Here is a 23,852-nt window from a genome sequence, read left to right on the forward strand (position 1 = left end):
GATACTGTTCAGCAAATAACACTTTAAAGAAAAAAAGGGAAGGGAGTGGCAATGCCAAATCTACAGTGAGCACGGTTTCAAAACACTAACAGTGGTCATTCTTGGTAGAAAGTTTGTTGGTATCTTCTGAGTTCTCAAACTGATTCAGCCCCTGCTTACAGAGAGAGCATGCAAGTGTGCACTGGTTAAAAAAAAAAAAAAAAAAAAACATTCTGGGTAAATTTCAGAAGATAATTTAGCTCATTTTACCAGCAGATGATTACAAAATCAAAGTGGTATCCTGAAAGTGTTAATTACTGTCAGCTAATTACAGACTGTTTTTCAATCTAGTTCTAGAACACATCATGTTGTTATACTGTGTACAATGGGAGCCTCTTCAATAAATAACCTTTAAACAAAAGGATAAGACACACATGATGTGACAGATCACTGGCTGAATTGAGACCGTAGAGAACAAAAGGCACCTGTTGCTCCAGGGTGGGGGGTGGGGGTGCAGAACAGGTGTCTATTCCTTTGTTTCTCTCAGTTGTCACCCAACTGGAGAACAAAAACAAAACAAAAGCAGGAAATGAAGGAATATACACTTAGTATACCCATGCACAGTTCCAACATAGGATTTTCACAGGTCGCATAAAATAAAACCTTCATCTCACTAAAAGGGATACAAAATACATAATATGCTTTCATCTCACCCACCCCTTTTTTGCTGCCATTTTTAATGACAGCGGAATAAATGAAATAAAGGAAAATTCAAATCAGCTAAGAACACAACGTTAAGGTCCAAATCTAGTGAAACAGATATGAAAATTAGGAAAACAAAAAGTGTACTTATTTCAGCATTCATACTTGCGAAAACAAAATGTAAAAAAATCTCAGAGATACGATTTAAATTTAGACTTTATTGTCCTTGTTTCTTGGTGTTTTTCCTCACTATACTTTAAGTTCATGAAGTACAGGGATTGTGCAGCATCTAAAAGTAGTGCCCTACCTACCAGAACTCAGAGTAACTCTGTTACTGGCTTTAACTGTGTCTGGAAGAAATAATTATTTCCTTGATTTGGTTCTATAGTTTTCAAATGCTGTATATAACAGGCTTTTCAATAAAAGTTTAAGAAGACTGTATTAAGAAAAGGGGAGGAAGGGCGTGAAGGTATGACTATTAAGAACTTTGCAGAAGACAATGCATAATTTAGTGTTTCTAACTGTATTTCATAAATCTCCAGAGATTACTAACTATGAATTTCATTTCCCTGTCACACTCTGACAAACATCTAAATGTCTACCAGCAGATATAAAGATTTAATACACATCTATGAAATATTTCCCTACTTAGTGGGTTCAGTTCAGTTCAGTTCAGTCACTCAGTTGTGTCTGACTCTTTGCGACCCCATGAATTGCAGCACGCCAGGCCTCCCTGTCCATCACCAACTCCCGAAGTCTACCCAAACCCATGTCCATCGAGTCAGTGATGCCATCCAGCCATCTCATCCTCTATCATCCCCTTCTCCTCCTGCCCCCAATCCTTCCCAGCATTAGGGTCTTTTCCAATGAGTCAACTCTTTGCATGTGGTGGCCAAAGTACTGGAGTTTCAGCTTCAACATCAGTCCTTCCAATGAACACCCAGGACTGATCTCCTTTAGGATGGACTGGTTGGATCTCCTTGCAGTCCAAGGGACTCTCAAGAGTCTTCTCCAACACCACAGTTCAAAAGCATCAATTCTTCGGTGCTCAGCTTTCTTCACTGTCCAACTCTCACATCCATACATGACCACTGGAAAAACCATAGCCTTGACTAGATGGACCTTTGGTAACTACCTTTGATTGCATGGTTCTGGATACACTTGTATATGAGGATAAAATAAAAGATCTATAGGTGAGGAGTACTCTCAAGTCCATCCATTCTGCGTCCTCTGAGGAATTTTGAAGGAATTTCACCAAGTCTTGCCCTGGCCACTGAAGACCCATGTAAATGTCTGAAGTCAGTTTCCGCAGCATTCTTGTCTAATCCTATTCAATCAGAGATGTAAAACAGCTCCTGAGCACACAGGTGTCATCATGGAATGTTTCAGGTGCTCTGTGTTTCATCACACACAAGGTAAAAGCTAGCATGGAAGATCTGTTTGGCTGTTACTCTCCAGGATGATTTTGAGACAGCATGACCTGAACAGGAGGTATTCTGTTTCTGTCGAAAAACTATAAAGCTCCCATCAATATCTGGGAATATTTTTATCAACAACTGACTGCTAAGTGTGCCCTGCTTACAGCTTTCTGACATTAAATCTAGATCATTCATTAGTTGTTGTTTAAGTTGCTAAGTTCCAACTCATTGGCAACCCTATGGATTGTATCCTGCCAGGCTCCTCTGTCCATGGGATCCTCCAGGCAAGAATACTAGAGTGGGTTGCCACTCATTCTCCAGGGGATCTTCCCGACATAAGGATCGAACCTGCGTCTCCTGCATTGCAGGCAGAGTCTTTACCATTTGAGCCACCAGGGAAGTCCCTCATTCAGTAGGACAAAGAGCCAAATGTGCAGTGATTCTTTTCAGCCCTTTTATAGAAGGGAACATTTTCTGGCTGTCCTAATTAAACCCAGACACCATGTTTGCTGTCCTAAGTTCAGTCTGTTCTTCTCCAAACAGAAAACTCAAATAATTCAAGTAACATCATGAAAAGACAAAACAGTTTTCTGAGTATTACTTCTTCATTAATATAGAAAACAGTGAATTATGCCACTTGGGAAATTGAGGGATTATTTTTTGGAAACAGATTTATATAACTGAAAGGAACTTAGAAATATGTAGAATCTAAAAATAAAAACCCTGATACAAATGAACTTATTTAAAAAACAGAAATAGACTAACAGATACAGAACACAAACTTATGGTTACTAAAAGGGAAAAGGGTAGGAGAGGGATATATTGGGAGTTTGAGATTAGCAGACACAAACTACTATGTATACAACAGATAATCAACAAAGTCCCATCATACAGCACTGGGAACTATATTCAGTATCTTGTGATAAAACCATAATGAAAAAGAATATGAAAAAGGATGTATATACATAATGCAATCACTTTGCTGTACACCTAAAACTAACATAATATTGTCAATTGACTGTACTTTAAAAAAAAGCTAAATAAAAAATTAAAAAAAAAAAAAAAACCAAACCCACATTTAAAAAAAAAAAGAAGAAACTTAGAAACCATTTAATCCTAAACCTTTATGTTAAAGATAATGAAATGTATCCAGAGAAGTTAAGTCACTTGCCCAGGGTTAAATCCCTGGTAAATGAAAGCATCTGGTTATGCTTTCAACCCAGGTCACACTGCCTCCTGATAAACAGAGTAAAGCAAAAATAAAGCAGCATATCAGAGAAGCATGGAGCTATTTCAAGGGCATCCTCATTACACTGTAAATTCTAAATGTGGCAGGTATTATGTATTCTTAAAATTACCTAGAGTGCTTTGTAAGGTTACTACTTGGCTATACAAAACAGTTTAAGAGGCAATAACTTGATGTATCAGAAAACACCACAATTGAATTCTAAATAACTTAATGTAGTTAATTCATTTTAAAAGATATTTCCTACTGAGGAAAACATAGATTTTTCCTTTAGAATTTTGAAACCAAAACAAAATATTTGAAACAAATGAAAAAACAGTAACAGTGACAGCAGCCAATACTTTCGAGCATTTACTACATCCCAGATCTTGAGCTAAGAGCCTTATGTGCATTATTTCATTCAATCTTAACACTAGGAGGCTATGAGGCAGGTGGTATGATTAGTCTCATGTTAAAGATGAGGCTCTTGATGAAAGTCAAAGAGGTGAGTGAAAAAGCTGGCTTAAAACTCAACATTCAAAAAAACAGATCATGGCATCCAGTCCCATCACTTCACGGCAAACACGACAGGGAAAAAATGCAAACAGTGAGAGACTTTATTTTCTTGGGCTCCAAAATCACTGCAGATGGTGATTGCAGTCATGAAATTAAAAGATGCTTGCTGCTTGGAAGGAAAGCTATGACCAATCTAGACAGCATATGAAAACAGGAGAATTATCACGTTGCCAATAAAGGTCCATATAGTCAAAGCTATGGTTTCTCCAGCAGTCATGTATGGATGTGAGAGTTGGACCATAAAGAAGGCTGAGTGCTGAAGAATTGATGCTTTCTAACTGTGATGCTAGAGAAGACTCTTGAGAGTCCTGTGGACAGCAAGGAGATCAAATCAGTCAATCCTAAATGAAATCAATCCTGAATATTCATTGGAAGGACTGATGCTGAAGCTCCAATACTTTGGCCACCTGATGCGAAGAGCCAACTCATTGGAAAGGACCCTGATGCTGGGAAAGACTGAAGGCAAGAGAAGGGGGAGACAGAGGATGAGATGGTTGGATGGCATCACTGATTCAATGGACATGAGTTTGAGCAAACTCCAGGAGACAATGAAGGACAGGGAAGCCTGGTGTGCTGCAGTCCGTGGGGTGGCAAAGAGTCGGACATAACTAAGCAACTGAACAACAACAAAGATGAGGTGACAGAGAGGTTAAGAAAGCTGTCTAGGTCACAGAGCTGCTGAGAAGCAGAGCCATGCTTTGACCACGCTCCCTAGACCACCTCACTTTGACTGAGAAAATAGTTTTTTCACAGAGACTATTTCCCTCTATAGTTTATTCATTTAGAAATTTTTCACTAGTATGCTTAAAATTTTACTGCTTTGAATAACCAGTAGGTAAAGTAACTTATTAAAATGTGCAGGGCTGGAGAACAATTGTTCCCTGAAGGCAGCATGTATCTTGTTTTCCCTTGAGTTTCTGAAGGGTGTGGAAGCACCCTTCTCTGAACAGTATGTAGGACTGAGCACACAGCTCAAAAGAGTCTCCATTTTGTTAGAACCTACCTAGCTTTTCAATCACCTGAAGGCTCTGCTGAACAATATTTCTGTATATATTTTGATGTTTTAATGAAAGAACCCAAATTAACTCTTCCTTACTCCTTTCATTTTTACTACCAGTGACAACATTATCAAAGTAAGTACCCTATCTGTTTCTCCTGGCAGCTGCTTCTCTTTGGGCTTCCCAGGTGGCTCAGTGGTAAAGAATCTGCCTGCCAATGCAGGAGACACAAGAGATGTGGGTTCGATCCCTGGGTCAGGAAGATCCCTTGGAGAAGGAAATGGCAACCCATTCCAGTATTCTTGCCTGGGAAATCCCATGGACAGAGGAGCCTGGTGGGCTACAGTCCACTGCGTCACAAAGAATCAAACATGACTGAGCATACATACATATTTTTCTACTTTGAGCCAAAGGGTAGTGAGGATTTAAAGGACACTGATAACTTCAAAAATTCTAAGACTATGTCAGAAATTGCTATTTACATAATAAGATTATGCCTGAAAACATATGGGCTGTTTTCATTAGCCCAGACTCATAGACAGATTTTTAGGTGATCTTAACATACAGAAAGAAAAAAATATTTTAAGTAACTGAATGACCTGTTTTCTAATTTCAATCTGAGATTTGAGAAATTATTTCAGGCATGCCACTGTCATGAATTCAAAGTTCAGTAAGACACCTGACAGGAAAGTGTCCCATGCCCACCAGTATGGGCTCATCACTATCACCAGTGTCTTCCAAGTTCTTTAAGAGAGAGCTAACATTTTTCTCCTAAACAATGCAGAATGTGTATTTACAGTTTTCTTTTTGTTTTTCTTACTTTCATTCTTTCCTGAGTTTTCTCCTTTAAAAAAAAAAAAAGAAAAACTCAAAAGTTAAAATAAGCACTGCTAGAATTCAACAGAAAACAATGGACTAAACATCGTATGTTAAGGGTAGAATCAACAGTCATATTTTATCTTAGTGACTCTTTCTACATTATCTAGAGATGTTTCCTCCTCAAAATTGAGAGAGAAAGAAAAGGGAAAACATTGAGCCTCCAAACCCATCATCTGTTAGAACTTACAGTGGAATACAATCGCCATTACAGAACAAGAATATAGTCTTTAAAAGGGTCCTAGTACACCAGGTAGTACCACTACCTAGTGGCAGTCATAGTAGTGTGGGGAATGCATCATTATATATGTTAGACTTTAATTAGAATAAATTACATAAAACTGATACTTATTGTCTATTTATAGAATAATGAAAACTGAAAAATTATTCTGATAGAATAGTTTTACATATTAGGTGTTAAGGATCTTTCCCACATAATCTAAATAGAATTTGTATTCTCAGACTCTAGATAAAAAACTATTTCTGGTTTAAAAATACAGCACAGGTAAACACAATGTTTTTTTTCAACGTAAGCAGATTTTCCAACATAATCATTAAGAGAGGAACATTTTAAAAATGCAGGGAAGCCTGTTGTGGACTGTGGGCCCCGGGTCAATAAAGGTCCTCAAGATAGCTGGATGGCAACTTGTTCTAAAAGCCATTGACTGGGTAGCTTTCAGGGAGATTATCTCCCAAAGGCCACTGCTAATTCCTTGAAATTCTGGAATGAGACCCTCACCTCCAGGTTGGCTAACCTGCCTGAGAAACCACCTGCCATTGACTGGGCTTATAAGGCCAATGTGGCAAAGGCTGGCTTGAAAGATGACTTTGAGAAGAAGTTAATGCCCCGAAGGTTCCTTTGCCAGAGGATAAATACACTGCCCAGGTAGACAATGAAGAAAAAGATCTGAAAAGCTGTGCTGAGTTTCTGTCTCTCTCAAAGACCAGAATTGAGGACTATGAGAAAGAGCTGGAGAAGATGAGGAACATAATAACACTTGATCAGATGACCACTGAGGACATTCTTCAATGAAGTTTTCCCAGAAACCATATTAGACAAGAAAAAGTACTCCTATTAGCCTCACAAGCCAAATGAGAATTTATAAATTTCAGTCTGGGAGAAAGCTCTGGCCCCTGAATTATAAACTCTGGACCTTAAAGATAATTACATAGTGAAAAGACAATTTACGGAAGTCTTCAAGAAGAGACTCCTAGCCATAAAAAGGAATCCATTTGAGCCAGTTCTAATAAGGCAGATGAACCTAGAGCCTATTATGCAGAATGAAGTAAGTCAGAAAGAGAAAAACAAATATCGCATATTAAGGCATATATATGGAATGTAGAAAGATGGTACTGATGAACCTATTTGCAGAGCAGCAATGGAGATGCAGACATAGAGAACAGACTTGGGGACAAAGTGGGCGAAGGAGATGGTGGGACAAATGGAGAGAGTAGCATGAAAACATATACATTTACCATATGTAAAACAGATAGCCAGTGGAAATTTGCTATATGATGCATGGAACTTGAGCTGGGGCTTTGTGACAACCTAGAGGGGTGAGACAGAGGTTCAAAAGGGAAGGGACATATGTATGCCTATGGCTGATTCACGTTGATGCATGGCAGAAACCAACGCAATACTGTGAAGCAATTATCTTCCAATTAAAAATAAATAATTTTTTTTTAAATGTAAAAAAAGAGGGGGTTGCTAGCGTTGGTTACTGGTCACTTAAAAGACAATGTCTGTGGACAATTTTGTTCTTCAAGTAGATAGATTCTATTAACACTATATTTTCTTAAATTACTATTTTTCTATTTTAAATTTTTCTTAAGTTATTTCTAACATATATTTAATCCAGTAATTAAAACTGAAAATATATGGTAAAAAATTTGAAATACTCAAAATATAAGTATAGACTTAACAATTAAATGTAATTATTACAACATGAGAAAAGTAAATTTCAATTAGAAACAAGTCTCAAATTAATCTCTAATGGAAAGGAGATGATAAGCCAGTTACTAAAGAAACCAGTTTTCAGTTTCATGCTAACTAAAATGTAGGTGATACACAGGCTTACTATTACTGCAATGTTATTTGAAATCAGATTGATTAGACCTGCGTACTTTAAAACAGATGTCCATATGTTATCATTTGAGTTCAGTTCAGTTCAGTTGCTCAGTTGTGTCCGACCCCATGGAATGCAGCACACCAGGCTTCCCTGTCCATCACCCTGGAGCTTGCTCAAACACATGTCCATAGAGTTGGTGATGCCATCCAACCATCTCATCCTCTGTCACCCCCTCCTTCTGCCTTCAATCTTTCCCAGCATCAGCGTCTTTCCCAATGGGTCAGCTCTTCACATCAGGTAGCCAAAGTACTGGAACTTCAGCTTCAGCATCAGTCCTTCCACTGAATATTCAGGACTGATTTCCTTTAGGACGGATTGGTTGGATCTCCTTGCAGTCCAAGGGACCCTCAAGAATCTTCTCCAACACCACATTTCAAAAATCAATTCTTTCATGCTCAGCTTTCTTTATGATCCAACTCTCACACCCATACATGACTACTGGAAAAACCACAGCTTTGACTAGATGGACCTTTGTGGGCAAAGAAATGTTCCTGCTTTTTAATATGTTGTCTAGGTTGGTCATAGCTTTTATTCCAACGAGCAAGCATCTTTTAATTTCATGGCTGCAGTCACCATCTGCAGTGATTTTGGAGCCCAAAAAAATAAAGTCTGCCACTGTTTCCATTGTTTCCCCATCTAATCGCCATGTAGTGATGGGACTGGATGCCATGATCTTTGTTTTTTGAATGCTGAGTTTTAAGCCAACTTGTTTACTCTCCTCTTTCACTTTCATCAAGAGGTTCTTTAGTTCTTCTTCACTTTCTACCATAAGGATGGTGTCATCTGCATATCTGAGGTTATTGGTATTTCTCCTGGCAATCCTGATTCCAGCTTGTGCTTCATCCAGCTCAGCATTTCACACGATTTACTCTGCATATAATTTAAATAAGCAGGGTGACAATATTCAGCCTTGACATACTCCTTTCCCAACTTGGAACCAGTCTGTTGTTCCATGTCTGGTTCTAGCTGCTGCTTCTTGACCTGCATACAGATTTCTCAGGACTAATTTGAGTAGAGCTGAGAAAAGGCAGGCGCTGGGACTCCGTGCTGGGTAAAGGAGCACAGAAAAGCAAGTTCACTGATGAGTTCCTGTTCTCCAGTCCGGTGGTTCTCAGTGTGGCCCCGGGACTAGCAGCATCCACACAACCTGGGAACTTGCTGGAAATGCAAATTCTCAGGTACTTCCCCAGATCTAATGAATCTGAAGACTGGCAGGAGACAGAAGATTGTGTAACAAGCCTTCTTGGAGATGCTGAAGCCCACTCAAGCGTGGAAACTGCTGCTCCAGGCTATGAACCCTTGTCCCTCATCTGACCCAGCTATGTCAGTGCAACACTTTTTCTCCAGTGTGTACATCTGTAACATCATTAATAATCAAGATGATGGAACCCAGAAGTTTCAAAATATTAAAACAGGGGCTGCAAAAGGAGGACAAAGTACAAAAAAGGAAGACAAAGTTGACTGCCACAACTTGGAGCCTATGTCCAAAAGATAATGGTTCCGTTTACAGTCAACAAGGAAAAAACATTCTCACTGGCTGTAAAGGACTAAAACTCCAAGCTGGGGGAACTGTTCAAAAAGAGAGAAGCATCATGGAAGCAGATAGAAGAATTCAAAGAGGAGAAAGAAAAGCAAGCAGATTCATGTGTGCGTGCATGTACACAGGTACACACACATATGGGGAAAGTCAATGGCAGTGACAGCTGCCACCAGGACTGTGTGTAGCTTAGATGCAAGCCTGCTCAGGAGAGATCCAAAACACCTTCACATGAGGAGGACACAGTTCTGTAAATCTGAAAGCACTTACAAGCACCCTGAGGCCATAATAACATGCCAGCTATGAAAACTACAGCTATCAGCAGCATTTAGTGAAAGATCAGTCTGTTTCATTTTGATATCAGGTAACACCCCCAAAAGGTACACACTCTAGAGTACCGTGCACACATTACACAGTCAGACAGAAGGCAGTACAACAGCCACACAACAAACGTAGGTCCCCCTTCTCCACAGTTTAAAGCCCCAGGCTAGTTCCTCTCTCAGTTCTCATCAGCTGTTTAGTCCTGAGGCTGAAACGCACATGGCTGTACACACTCTTGTCTTCTAGATACATGCTCTTAAAACAAAAAACCAACACACTCTCACAAGAAGGCTGAAGTTTTAAAAACAGCTTCTGAGAAGCTAAGGAATGGGGGGAGGGGAGGGAGGCTCGAGACGGGAGTGATATATGTGTAACTCTGGCTGATTTGCACTGTTGTACGGGAGAAACCAACACGACACGGTAAAGCAATTTTCCTTCAATTAAAAAATTAAAAAAAAAAAAAGAAGTCAAAGAAACCCAACACCACCATATGAAATAAAAGCATCTACTGAACACAGACACTAAAAAGGCCGGGCTCCAATCCAAGCTAGTCACAAACACTGCCATAAGGCATCTGCTAACAAAGGAAACTGATTTTGTGGGGCTTCCTGAATATCTCATTTATCCTACAAAATATGTAGTGGAAAGCATACATTATTAACTGTAAGTTAACAAATTACCATGAAGTATTTTATTATATGTAATAATTTAGTAATTTAAAAAGTAAAACCATATGATTCATAACACATGTCTCCCTATCTACCCAAACCAAAGATTTATAGTTCCAATATTTTGACTTCTTCACAAGGGTACGCAGGACAAACGTTACCGTGAGACCAGTAATTTCAGAGGCCCCAACAAGTAGGAATGAGTTCACAACAATCAGGAAGAAGGGAGAAGAGGACGGTTCACAGTCTCTTTAAAGCGTTACTCTCCTCTCCAGGCCAAACCCCCTCCATTTCTAAATAGCTAATCAAAACCTAAGGTCCCTAGGACCTGTGTGCCATGGCCCATATTTGAAAGTAGGCAATAATAATGAGGAAGTGAAGAAGTATCTGACTGCATTTAGGAAACTGACACTAGATTTATCTGGTTTCCGTGGACACAAGCAGCAGCTCTGGCTCAGTCACTACGATCTAAGATTATCCCAGAGCACCTCGAGGCTATTTTCATTTTCAAACGGTTCTCAGTCAGCATATCCCTGGAACACAGGCTGCATACCTTATGAAATGACAAAAGGAAAACCAAGACACATAAAGCAGTGAAACTGTCGTCAATGTTTAATAGAACAAGAAATAAGAGTGAATGAGAGCTTGGGAATTCCCTGGCAGTCTAGTAGTTAGGACTACACGCTTTCACTACCATGGATTGGGGGTTCAATCCCTGTAGGGGAACTTAAGATCTCCCAAGCCTTACGGCATGGCCAAACAAAAGAATGGACGAGAGCTGATATCTGGAGTTAAGCTTAGCCTAGATCATGTGGATTGTAAGAAATGATACTGAAAAGGGCCTGGTGACTTTATTCCATAGTGAGTTAACATCAACTCCTTTTTTTAAATGTTTAACTGGACAATAACTGCTTTACAATGTTGTAAAGCATTCACATTCACACAATGTGAACTAGCCGAAGTACAGATATATCCCTTCCACTTGAGCCTCCCCTGTCCTTCCCATTCCACTCCTCTAGGTTGTCACAACTGATTTTTAAAAAACTACTTCTATAAATTCTAAAGTTTCCTGGAGATTATGTAGCCAGTGCTGAACTTAAAGTATGATACAAAGTCAGCATTTCTTATTAGAGTGACAAATAAGTGTTCATTTCTACCAAATCTGAACTCTTCTTTATGTATGACAAAATATTTTGTCCCTTCTAGTGCCAAAAGATGATGTCATGCTACTGAAGAGGCCTAAGGTGTGATTCTGTTTTCTTCTCCCAGTTTCTATTGGGATTTTAACACAGTTCCAAAAATGCTCTACAGTACAAGATGTTTGTAATTTAACTACTTCCTGTATCTTTTACCAACATAATATATGCAGCATTTTGTCTTCAAATAGATGTGGGCCCAGCCCACAAGGAACTTGAATAATGTAACCTTTCTCTTAGTCCCATCTCAAGAAGCACACATCTCAATTTAAAATGTAAACTCTTCAGGCACAACTAATTCAGTGCAATTTAAAAACTGGTACCATCAGTTACATTAAAGATTAGAATTATGAATGAGAATAATGATTACTTATCTTTTATTCACTGACTTTGAAAGACTGCACTTCTTTCACTCACTCTGCTGTTTTTTAATGTACAAGGAAAACAAAACGAAAAAACCTGTTATGTGGACCTACGTTTTGGCTGTGACATCCACATATTGTCCTGGGCGAAAGTGAGCAGCATAAAGAGGAGTGCCTTTATGAAAAGAAAACAAAAAATCAATATGAAATTTGTCAGCTCAGAAACAACTTCATTAAACAAACTAGACAGGAAGCTTTCTAGCTACCAGATTTCAAAATGTCAGGATAGTCTCTTCTGCAATTTTAATGATTAGAAACATCAACAATAAAATAATAAAATTGCTCAATAAATGCATTCTAATGGACAGTACGGAGGCGGAAGCATGGGGCACATGGTGCTCGAGTGGTCAGCAAGCCACAGCCACTGATGTGCTCGTGCATTCAGAGGCCACCACGATACTGGGTGAAGCAGGCAACTCCTGTGACAGTATTGTTCCTGCTGGTAAATACATGAGGTTCTTTGTTTTTTTCTTGTGAGTAACAATATATTAAGATATATTTCCCGTTTCTAATAAGAAAAATAAAAATAAGAGAATGACTAAAAAAACGTAGGATATCAAAGGCTTTTCTTTTTTTCCTATTGGAGGTAAGTTATCCAAAAATAGGAATCAACATTAACATCACTCAGTAAGACTTCAAAAAAAAAAAAAAAACTGCAACCAATGTAGTAGACAATATAATCAAAAGCTAATTTGTGTTTGTTTTAAAACAAGGAGTAAAGTGCTGCAGGGTTTCAGAGGATAGGGTCCTTTAAGTAGGACCCAACGTGGATTTATATGGGCAGAGAAAAACCTTGAATTAAGAAAAAATAGAGAGATTGAAAATGATCAAATTTCTATGAGGCTGAATCACCTAAATTGATATTTGGCCATTTTTCATCCACAGAAAAACCCAGTATCATACAGTTTGAGCTATAGCAAAAGTTAACGCAGACTTCATGTTTATACTAGTTAACTCCATTTACTTTACCTCAAAGATGAAAAATTTGCACTTAAAAAAACAATCTTCAATTCTAGCTTTATCAAGGTTGACTCTATCACCCCAATTAACAAGGCCTACTGCAACTGTATTCTACCTCAAGAAATTCAGTTTAGGTAGTAAAATATCAAATCTTAAAACATCCTTCCACAGTCCACTTCTCAAGAACCCAAGTTCAAGATATTAGGAAGCTTTTCTAAAGTTCAAAGACATCAAAATGCCGTTAACTAATATAATCATATTGCCAAATGTGACTTTTTGATATTCCATGGAGTAGGTAAAATACTTTGGAATTTTTAAGTAAGAATCTTTACATCAAGGTGCCATGGTCAGTCACTTTTCTGTTTCTGGCTATATTTTCTTATTCTATCGCAGTGAGAATCTATTCCTCACTTAATAAAATACCAGCCTACAAACAGTGAACTTCACATTTTAAAAGTTCACTTACTTACTTGGAGAGGCTTTTCCAAATGTGAAACACTCTGTACATTAAAAACAAAAGCGTTCCTCCTCCTTTCATGGAAAACAAAGAGTTCTCTACAGTTCCTTCCACTTAAAAAAGAAAAAGACCTGTTTGTCCCTAGTGATTAAATCAGACACGGTTTTATATTTAAAAATAAATGTTTGGGACTTTGTATTGTGAACTCAGCTTTATTAAAAGGGCTGACATTAAACAAATCACATATTTGGGTATTTTTACCTCCCTCCTCTCCCCGATCTCAGATTACCTGGCTTAATAACAGCATTATCTGTTACATTAAACATTTTAACTTTCTGCTTTGGTGGCAATCCAAGTTCCTGGTAAAATTCCAATATAGATGTAGATTTCTAGAGGAAAAACAGCACATATAAACAACACATTAAATATGTGGAATTTAATGCATAGAAAATTTAATAAAAAGGTGGAATTTAATGCACAGAAATCTAAATTAAGTTACTAACAGCCCAGAAAACAAATCAGAGTGCACTCTGCTTCGCTAATGAACAAAGAGTACCACATTCCCCTTATTTAAGGGAGGTGAGAGTTTCATCCATTGCACTCTTCCCTTCTCCTCCCCGCTTTGAGCTTATAATGTTGCTTCTCACTTCACTGAAAAAAGAAAACTGAGAGACCTTCCGCAAGCTTTTCTCACCAAGCTGATCAAACTGCCTGCATCAACCTTACACATTGTCATCCTCCCACCCCTCTCCAGGTGCCAAGAGGCACAAAGGGAGCTCTCAGAGAACACCAATGCCAGGGCCTTAGCTTGGAGCCTGTAACTTCACTGGTCTGGGGGGCAGCCAGGCAGCAGTGTGTTTTCAGCATTCCCTATGTTTCTGATGTGAATCTGGGGCTGGGAACCACAATGACAGATGAACTGTCAATGCTCTCATAAAGCCAAATCCTCCACTGTGGACTAATTCTTAAGCCCTCTCACCATCAGTGGCTTTACTCCTGAAATCATTCCCATCACCTTCTGAATCAATAATTTCCTCCTTTCCACTGGAACTTTCCTATCAGCATACAAAGAATCACAATAACTCATATTAAAACAAAAACTTTTCTTCAGCCACAAACACTCCTCCCTTTCTCAGACCCACTTTCACCAAGGGCTTCTAGCCCCTGTGAAACATGCTGGTTAAAATCACCAGACACTGGTAAACGTGAGGAAAAATGGGCACAGGCAGTCACTCTCTCCTTGGAAGGCCTCCACTTGACTTCCAGCTACTACCCTCTGGTTTTTGGACAAGTTAATGACCCACTTCTCCAATATCCATCCCAAATTCTATTCTGAACTACAGATTCTTCTGCCCTACTGCCAAGGCAACATTTCACTTTGATATCATAGAACAACTCAAGTTCAACACATCTTAAACTTGAACTCAACATGTGCCCTACCCTATGAGGTCTGCTTACTTCTTCTGAGTCTCAACAGCAGCTCTGTACTTCTCTTTAGACCAAAAATTCTGTGGTCACCTACAACTCCTCTCTTTTGCACATCTCATGTCCATCAAACAGCCATTCCTGTAGCTTCTATTTAAACACACAGGCCACATCAGCCACTTCTCACCCCCATCCCAGCCAGTTGTATATTGTCTGGATTATTTCAGTAGTCTCCTATTAATTCTCCAACTTCCATAATCCTGACTGACTCCCTGGTCTATTTTCCATTCACAGACTGGCACAATCCTAAATTCAAGCTACATCAATCTCCCCAATGGTGTGCATCTTATGCAGAATCAAGTCCTAAGTCCTCACCATGGTTTACAAGGTTCTAACACCACCTGCTCTCCCAACCTGCCCTGCCTCAGGGACAATGTGCTCCTTACCAGTCTAAGAACTCACTAAACAGCCACCTCAGGTCCTCCACACCTACTGGCCCTCTGCCTACAAGGCCATTCTGCCAGATTTGTTTTCCCCTTTCCTTTTCTTCTTCAAAGTCTTAAACTGCCTATCCTATTTACAGCTGTGGAAAATGTCTGCCTCACTATTTTAAAAAAGGGCAAGAAGGAAACATTTTCTATGCTTTTCCAGGATTTCAGTCTTCTCCCCCAGTAGGCTATGGATTCTATATGAATTCTATATGTTATGCAAATTTAACATGCCTGTTCTTTTAAGTTTGTACCACTTCTATCCACTGTAGACGGGAGATTTACTTTTTTTTAATTTAGGAGTACACTTTTGTTAAGGAAAATTTCAAACATATGCATGAATGCTGACATTCAGAGTCAATAATTATCAAAATTTGGCCCATTTGTTTCTATTTTTTCTTCCAGTTTTATTGAGACATAACTGACATACCATACTGTGTAAGTTTAAGGTGTACAGAATAATGATTTGACTTACATACATCACAGAATGATTATCACAATGAGTTTAGTGACCATCCATCACCTCATGTAGATAAAAAATTAAAGGAAAACAAATTTTTTCTTTTTGATGAAAACTGTTAGAAGATTAGCTTACACATGTAATGCACCATAGCGTTAATTATATTTATCATATTGTACATTTTAACCCTGGTATTTATTTACCTTATAACTGAAAACTTGTATCTTTTGACCGACTTCATCCAATTCCCCTTCCCACTATCACCTGCCTCTGGTAACCACAAATCTGAAAACTTTTTCTATGAATTTGTTTGTTAAAGTATAATTGAGCTATAACACTACTAGTTCCTGGTATAAAACAAAGTGATGCAATATTCCTATACATTACATAAGGATCAGTATGATAAGCCTAGTTACCATCTGTCACATACAAAGATATTACATAATTACTGACTGTCTTCCCCACACTGTACATTTCATACCCATGACTCATTTATTTTGCAACTGGAAGTCTGTACCTCTTAACCTCCCTCACTTTATGTCTCTCCTCATGCCTCTGCCAGATTTTGGTATGATATGCTCCCCCATTTTATTCAGGTCTCCACCCAAATATCAATCTACCTTTCCTAATTATTTTACCTAAAATAGATGGCACCATTTTCTGTCTCTTGCAATACCCTGAACTCACTTTATTAATCTTCAAAGCACTTCCCTCCATCTGTCATAATATATATTTCTGAGTTGTTTATTTTCTGTACAATAGCTTCTGACTCACACCCAACTGCACCAACATGTACGCTTCCAGAGAGCAGACACTAATGGCTGTTCCATCCCAGCTCCTGGTAGGTCCTGCTGTCTGCTCTTCCCTCCACTCTCACTTTTTTGTGTGTGCTATTGTGAATACTCTTGAATAGAAGATTTTATGGACAACTTATTTCCTTAACATAATGTCCTATCTTTTTAAATTAACACGCTTGACATAGATTGCTGTAAGACTTACCCAAAAAGTTGTACCACTTTACACTTCCTGATGTGAAGAGCCTCTTTCATGAGAATATAATCAACAGTATTTATCTTCCTGCTGTTCCCTCTCCCTCAGCTTCACCTCTGATCCTACACAAAGCACTTGCAAGGCCCTGATGAGCCACAGTACTCTATATATGCTTAGCTGTGCCTGCCTGTCCCAGTCTCTTGGTCCATAATCTCCTCCCACTATGTACTACTTTCTGTTAAATACATGCCCAGAAAAGCTTACTGCAAGTCTGTTAAATACATGTCCAGTCCCAGCTCCAGTGATAAGTCACTCTTATCTGAAAAACATGTATTTGAATATGCAGCAAACTTAAGGTACTTGCTAATTTCAGTTTGAAATATGAACTGTGCCCCTTTATAACTCACCGTGTCACTGCCCTTAGGTGACATGAAATCGGGGGGCACTGGCCTGAGGGCAGAGAACTGTGGTTTCGGATCAGTCCCCACGCCACCCCCCTCCCCAGCCTGAGAATCCCCCTGGAGCCCCACAGTGACACCATGTAACAAATACTGAGCAGTTCTGCTCTGGATGTCCACAGAAGACTGTTTTCTACCTCACAGGCCCCTCAGAAGCTGTCCTTTCTTCCAACAGTGATAATATACATTCATTCCTGTTACTCTCTATGGTTTCACTTCCCATATGCTGAAATCTAAGACTGATATTCAACATCACCAAGGACCATGCTTTCCATCTTCAATCATACTCAATTCTTCTATGAAAGCAAACATCAAAGTTTTCATTTAAAAATATAGCTCCTTGAAAGAGAAATAAAAGGAATCCAGACAGGAAAGGAAGAAGTAAAACTATCACTGTTGGCAGATGACATAATACTATATATGGAAAATTTTTTTAAAACTTTTAGAAAAAATGAATTCAGTAAAGAGGCAGCAAACAAAATTAATATATAGAAATCTGTTGTTTTTCTATATACTAACAATGAACAGAAAGAGAAATTAAGAAAACAAATTCCATATGCAATTGTACCCAAAAAAACACAAAAAACTAGGAATAAATATATACTTGGACAACTAAAAGACACTGATGAAAGAAACTGAAGATGACACAAAGAAATGGAAAGATATACTATGCTAATGGACTGAAAGAATACTGTTAAGATAATCATACTACCCCAGGAGCAGTGGCGCGCTGTGCAGTGCCAGAGCAGCCAAGAGGAGATACCCCACATCCGAGGTCAGGAGAGCCGGCCCAGAGGAGATACCCCACGTCCAAGGTAAGGAGCAAGGGCGGCACTTTGCTGGAGCAGCCATGAAGAGATACTCCACATCCAAGGTAAGAGAAACCCCAGTAAGACAGTAGGTGCTGAGAGAGGGCGTCAGAGGGCAGACAGACTGAAACCACAATCACAGAAAACTGGCCAATCTGATCACATGGACCACAGCCTTGTCTAACTCAATGAAACGAAGCCACTCCATGTAGGGCCATCCAAGATGGATGGGTCACAGCGGAGAATTCTGACAAAATGTGGTCCACTGGAGAAGGGAATGGCAAACCACTTCAGTATTCTTGCCTTGAGAATCCCATGAGCAGTATGAAAAGGCAAAAAGATAGGACACTGAAAGATGAACTCCCCAGGTCAGTAGGTGCCCAATATGCTACGGTGATCAGTGGAGAAAGAACTCCAGAAAGAATGAAGGGATGGAGCCAAAGCAAAAAGAACACCCAGTTGTGGATGGGACTGGTGATAGAAGCAAGGTCCAATGATGTAAAGAGCAATATTGTATAGGAACCTGGAATGTTAGGTCCATGAATTAGGGCAAATTGGAAGTGGTCAAACAGGAGATGGCAAGAGTGAAAGTCAACATTCTAGGAATCAGCAAACTAAAATGGACTGGAATAGGAGAATTTAACTCAGATGACCATTATATCCACTACCATGGGCAGGAATCCCTGAGAAGAAATGAAGTAGCCATCATAGTCAACAAGAGTCCGAAATGCAGTAGTTGGATGCAATCTCAAAACGACAGAATGATCTCTGTTCGTTTCCAAGGCAAACCATTCAATATCATGGTAATCCAAGTCTATGCCCAACCAGCAATGATGAAGAAGCTGAAGTTGAAAGGTTCTATGAGGACCTACAAGACCTTTTAGAACTAACACCCTAAAAAGATGTCCTTTTCATTATAGGGGACTGGAATGCAAAAGTAGGAAGTCAAGAAACACCTGGAGTAACAGGCAAATTTGGCCTTGGAGTACAGAATGAAGCAGGGCAAAGGCTAACAGAGTTTTGCCAAGAGAACACACTGGTCATAGCAAACACCCTCTTGCAACAACATAACAAAAGACTCTACACATGAACATCACCAGATGGCCAACACTGAAATTAGAGTCATTATATTCTTTCAGCCAAAGATGGAAAAGCTCTATACAGTCAGCAAAAACAAGATCGGGAGCTGACTGTGGCTCAGATCATGAGCTCCTTATTGCCAAATTCAGACTTAAATTGAAGAAAGTGGGGAAAAGCTCTAGACCATTCAGGTTATGACCTAAATCAAATCCCTTATGACTCTAGAGTGGAAGTGAGAAATAGATTTAAGGGACTAGATCTGACAGAGTGCCTGATGAACTATGGACGGAGGTCCATGACATTGTACAGGAGACAGGAAGCAAGACCATCCCCAAGAAAAGGAACTGAAGAAAAGCAAAATGGCTGTCTGAGGAGGCCTTACAAATAGCTGTGACAAGAAGAGGAAGCGAAAAGCAAAGGAGAAAAGGAAAGATATATGCATTTGAATACAGAGTTCCAAAGAACAGCCAGGAGAGATAAGAAAGCCTTCCTCAGAGATCAGTGCAAAGAAATATAGGAAAACAATAGAATGGGAAAGACTAGAGATCTCTTCAAGAAAATTAGAGATACCAAGGGATCATTTCATGCAAAGATGGGCTCAATAAAAGACAGAAATGGTAGGGACCTAACAGAAGCAGAAGGTATTAAGAAGAAGTGACAAGAATACACAGAAGAACTGTACAAAAAAGATCTCCACTACCTGGATAATCATGATGGTGTGATCATTCACCTAGAGCTAGACATCCTGGAATGTGAAGTCAAATGGGCCATAGGAAGCATCACTACAAACAAAGCTAGAGGAGGTGATGGAATTCCAGTTGAGCTATTTCAAATCCTAAAATATGATGCTGTGAAAGTGCTGTACTCAATATGCCAGCAAATTTGGAAAACTCAGCAGTGGCCACCAGACTGGAAAAGGTCAGTTTTCATTCCAATCCCAAAGAAAGACAATGCCAAAGAATGCTCAAACTATCGCACAATTGCACTCATCTCACACACTAGCAAAGTAATGCTCAAAATTCTCCAAGCCAGGCTTCAGCAATACGTGAACCATGAACTTCCAGATGTTCAAGCTGGTTTTAGAAAAGGCAGAGGAACCAGAGATCAAATTGCCAACATCCACTGGATCATTGAAAAAGCAAGAGAGTTCCAGAAAAACACCTATTTCTGCTTTATTGACTATGCCAAAGCTTTTGACTGTATGGATCACAATAAACTGTGGAAAATTCTGAAAGAGATGGGAACACCAGACCATCTGACCTGCCTCTTGAGAAATCTGTATGCAGGTCAGGAAGCAACAGGTAGAACTGGACATGGAACAACAGACTGGTTCCAAATAGGAAAAGGAGTACGTCAAGGCTGTATATTGTCACCCTGCTTATTTAACTTATACGCAGAGTGCATCATGAGAAACGCTCAGCTGGAGGAAGCACAAGCTGGAATCAAGATTTCTGGGAGAAATATCAATAACCTCAGATATGCAGATGACACCACCCTTATGGCAGAAAGTGAAGAACTAAAGAGCCTCCTGATGAAAGTGAAAGAGGAGAGTGAAAAAGTTGGCTTAAAGCTCAACATTCAGAAAACTAAGATCAAGGCATCTGGTCCCATCATTTCATGGGAAATAGATGGGGAAACAATGGAAAAGTGAGAGAGTTTATTTTTGGGGGCTCCAAAATCACTGCAGATGGTGACTGCAGCCATGAAAATAAAAGATGCTTACTCCTTGGAAGGAAAGTTATGACCAACCTAGACAGCATATTAAAATGCAGAGACATTACTTTGCCAATAAAGGTCCGTCTAGTCAAAGCTATGGTTTTTCCAGTGGTCATGCACGGATGTGAGAGTTGCACTGTGAAGAAACCTGAGTGCCAAAGAATTGATGCTTTTCAACTGTGGTGTTGGAGAAGACTCTTAGGTGTCCCTTGAACTGCAAGGAGATCCAACCAGTCCATCCTAAAGGAGATCAGTCCTGGGTGTTCATGGAAGGACTGATGCTGAAGCTGAAACTCCAATACTTTGGCCACCTCATACGAGGAGTTGACTCATTGGAAAAGACCCTGATGCTGGGAGGGATTACGGGCAGGAGGAGAAGGGGACGACAGAGGATGAGATGGCTGGATGGCATTACCGACTCGATGGGCATGAGTTTGAGTAAACTCCGGGAGTTGGTGATGGACAGGGAGGCCTGGCGTGCTGCAATTCATGGGGTTGCAAAGAGTAGGACACGAGTGAGCCACTGAACTGAACTGCACACACACACACACACACACACACACAGACAGACAAAATGGAATATTACTCAGCCATGAAAAAAAGAAAATCTTGCCATTTGCAACAACATGTATGGGTCTAGAGGATATTATGTGAAGTGAAGTAAGTCAGATGGAGAAAGACAAATACCATATGATTTCACTTATATGCAGAATCTAAAAAACAAATGAATGGAAGATAACAAAACAGAAACAGACTAATAGATACAGAGAACAAACAGGTGGTTGCCAGATGGGAGGGGTTGGGGGGATGAATGAAATAGTGAGGGCAATTAAGAGGTAAACTTCCAGTTACAAAATAAATGAGTGTTGAGGATGAAATGTATAGCACAGAGGATATAGTCAACAATATTGTAATAACTTTGAATGGCAACAGATGGTAACTATACTGATCATGGGAATCATTTTGTAATGCACAGAAATTCTGAATCAGTATGTTGCAGATCTGTAACTATAAGTGTTTTAGATCAATTTAACTTCAGTAAAACATCTAAAAATGTGGATACTTAAAATTATTTCTGTGATGTATCAGATTCAGATTTATTAAATTTTAGAACAGAATTTCAATTTTATATTTGACCTTCACATATTCTACTTGGCAATTTAAAAAACATATTTTATTAATATCAGTTTTTAAGTATTCCAGGAGGCTAATGAGAAAAATCTTGTTTTTTAGTAATACAAAATGGACAAGACAAACATCCTGACTAAGTAACTCTAGACTGAGACATAAGGAGGAGAAAGGTAATACATACTTCCTGATTATCTTCCAATTTCACTAAAGTTAAATCATTTTTTCTTTTAAATAAAAATATCATAAAACTAATCAGGCATCTGTCCTGAGAAAAACCAAATGTTCAAGCTGAGCTGAAGTCAACAGTAGTGTTACAGAGGGCTTTTTCCCTAACTTCCAAATACATGATTTCAAAAGGCAATTTAAAGACTGAGAGCAGTGTCACACTTGGATAATCCCATCCACATGGCTGCACTTTTTTCTCCCTCTTCAATTATCCTTCTCACAATGAAAATGCTTCTCTGCCCCAAATATGAATTGATTTAATCAACCTGTAAGGCCACTTAAACTTCTTTATTCAAAAACATTATGTACCACATCAGTTTTTATTTATAATATGGTACACAAATAGCAAAAGCCAAGTAGCCTAATTTCTTGGAGGCATAAATTCTTTACAGATTAAGAAAAATAACATTCTAGCCTTAGTAGAAATAAAACTGATTTAATCAACTCATTTTAAAATGCTAAACTATTTAATATTCATAGATCTCTCTCTCTCTCTCAGATCCTCTAAAATCAATGTACTTGCAGTTTCACTGAGGGTTACAATGTGCAAATGAAAGTCTGAAGTTTGTATACATTGATTTTCAAAAATCTGTCTTTCTGAACCAAAATGCTTTACTTCTAAAGAATTCTAGAACTTCATTTTCACATCCTATTCTGACAAAAGGTCATTCAAAGACAAACTTGTTTCTTAATATTGCAATACATGACCTCTAGACCTAGAAAATTAATATCTTGAAGAATAAATGGGCCTCTGAAGAACTTCCTATACCACAGTAGTGAATAGTTTAAAAAATTCATGTCAGTTATGTGTTTAAAATTCACTACAGTATAAGAATCGGCATCCAAATCAGCATCCTGCTGTGCTATACATTCCCTGGTGAGATAAAATTTAAGGTATGAAGACCAGTCTCTAGTACAAAAGCAGAAATAAAAGTATTAACATTTCTCTGATAGTTTAGTTATTAAGATTTTATCAACAAGACTGTCTTCATCATTAAGGAAAATAAATAAATTGAGCTGGCAAGTAGGAGGGGAACTTTTGTTTTTTGTTAAAAACTAAAGTATTTGAGAATCAGTGTGAAACTTCTAGAACTGGGAAGGAATTCAGAGACCATCAAGTCCAATTGCTTGTTTTGGTGGGTAAGAAAATGGATGTTCTCAAAGGTGGCATGAAAGAGCTAATAGCAGCCACAGAAACAGAACTCAGCTCTTCTGATGCCATGCCCACTCATTTCCCACTATCTCACAGTCCTGAGGAGGTAATGTTCACAAATCTGCTACTACAGAATGGATTACCCCAACATGACACCTGATTTACAAATATGGAGGCTACAGAGCCAGAAACTTACAAAATTGGTAATGAAATAAAGATGACAGTGTTAGCCTTAACAAAAACACAGAAATATAATCAATTAGAAAACAGTGGTATCTAGCAAACTAAAGAATTGTTCATATGATTCACAGGAGGTCTGGCAAATATTTACACTTAAAAATTCAAACATTTGACATTTTTTTAAAAAGTTTCCAAAAATATCATATTGTACTTTTAACTACATTATCTGAACCCCATAATTATTAGTCAATAAACTGTCAAGAGTAGCAGATA

At 38.8% G+C, this 23,852-nt stretch overlaps 1 protein-coding gene and 1 pseudogene across 1 annotated transcript in view; one reads left to right on the forward strand and one right to left on the reverse strand.

The window, feature by feature from the left end:
* Positions 1-23,852, reverse strand: part of MRPL3 (mitochondrial ribosomal protein L3) — a 50,153-nt gene that overhangs the window by 19,020 nt on the left and 7,281 nt on the right. Inside the window, exons 5-6 of the mRNA XM_043874309.1 lie at positions 13,754-13,853; positions 12,102-12,162 (exon numbers count right to left, since the gene is read on the reverse strand). Of these exons, the coding sequence (XP_043730244.1) occupies positions 12,102-12,162; positions 13,754-13,853 (161 nt within the window). The remainder of the gene's footprint in view (positions 1-12,101; positions 12,163-13,753; positions 13,854-23,852) is intronic.
* LOC122675832 lies at positions 6,351-6,880 on the forward strand (annotated as a pseudogene).

Source organism: Cervus elaphus, chromosome 19 (assembly GCF_910594005.1).
Source record: "Cervus elaphus chromosome 19, mCerEla1.1, whole genome shotgun sequence".
In the NCBI taxonomy this organism is placed as follows: Eukaryota; Metazoa; Chordata; class Mammalia; order Artiodactyla; family Cervidae; genus Cervus; species Cervus elaphus.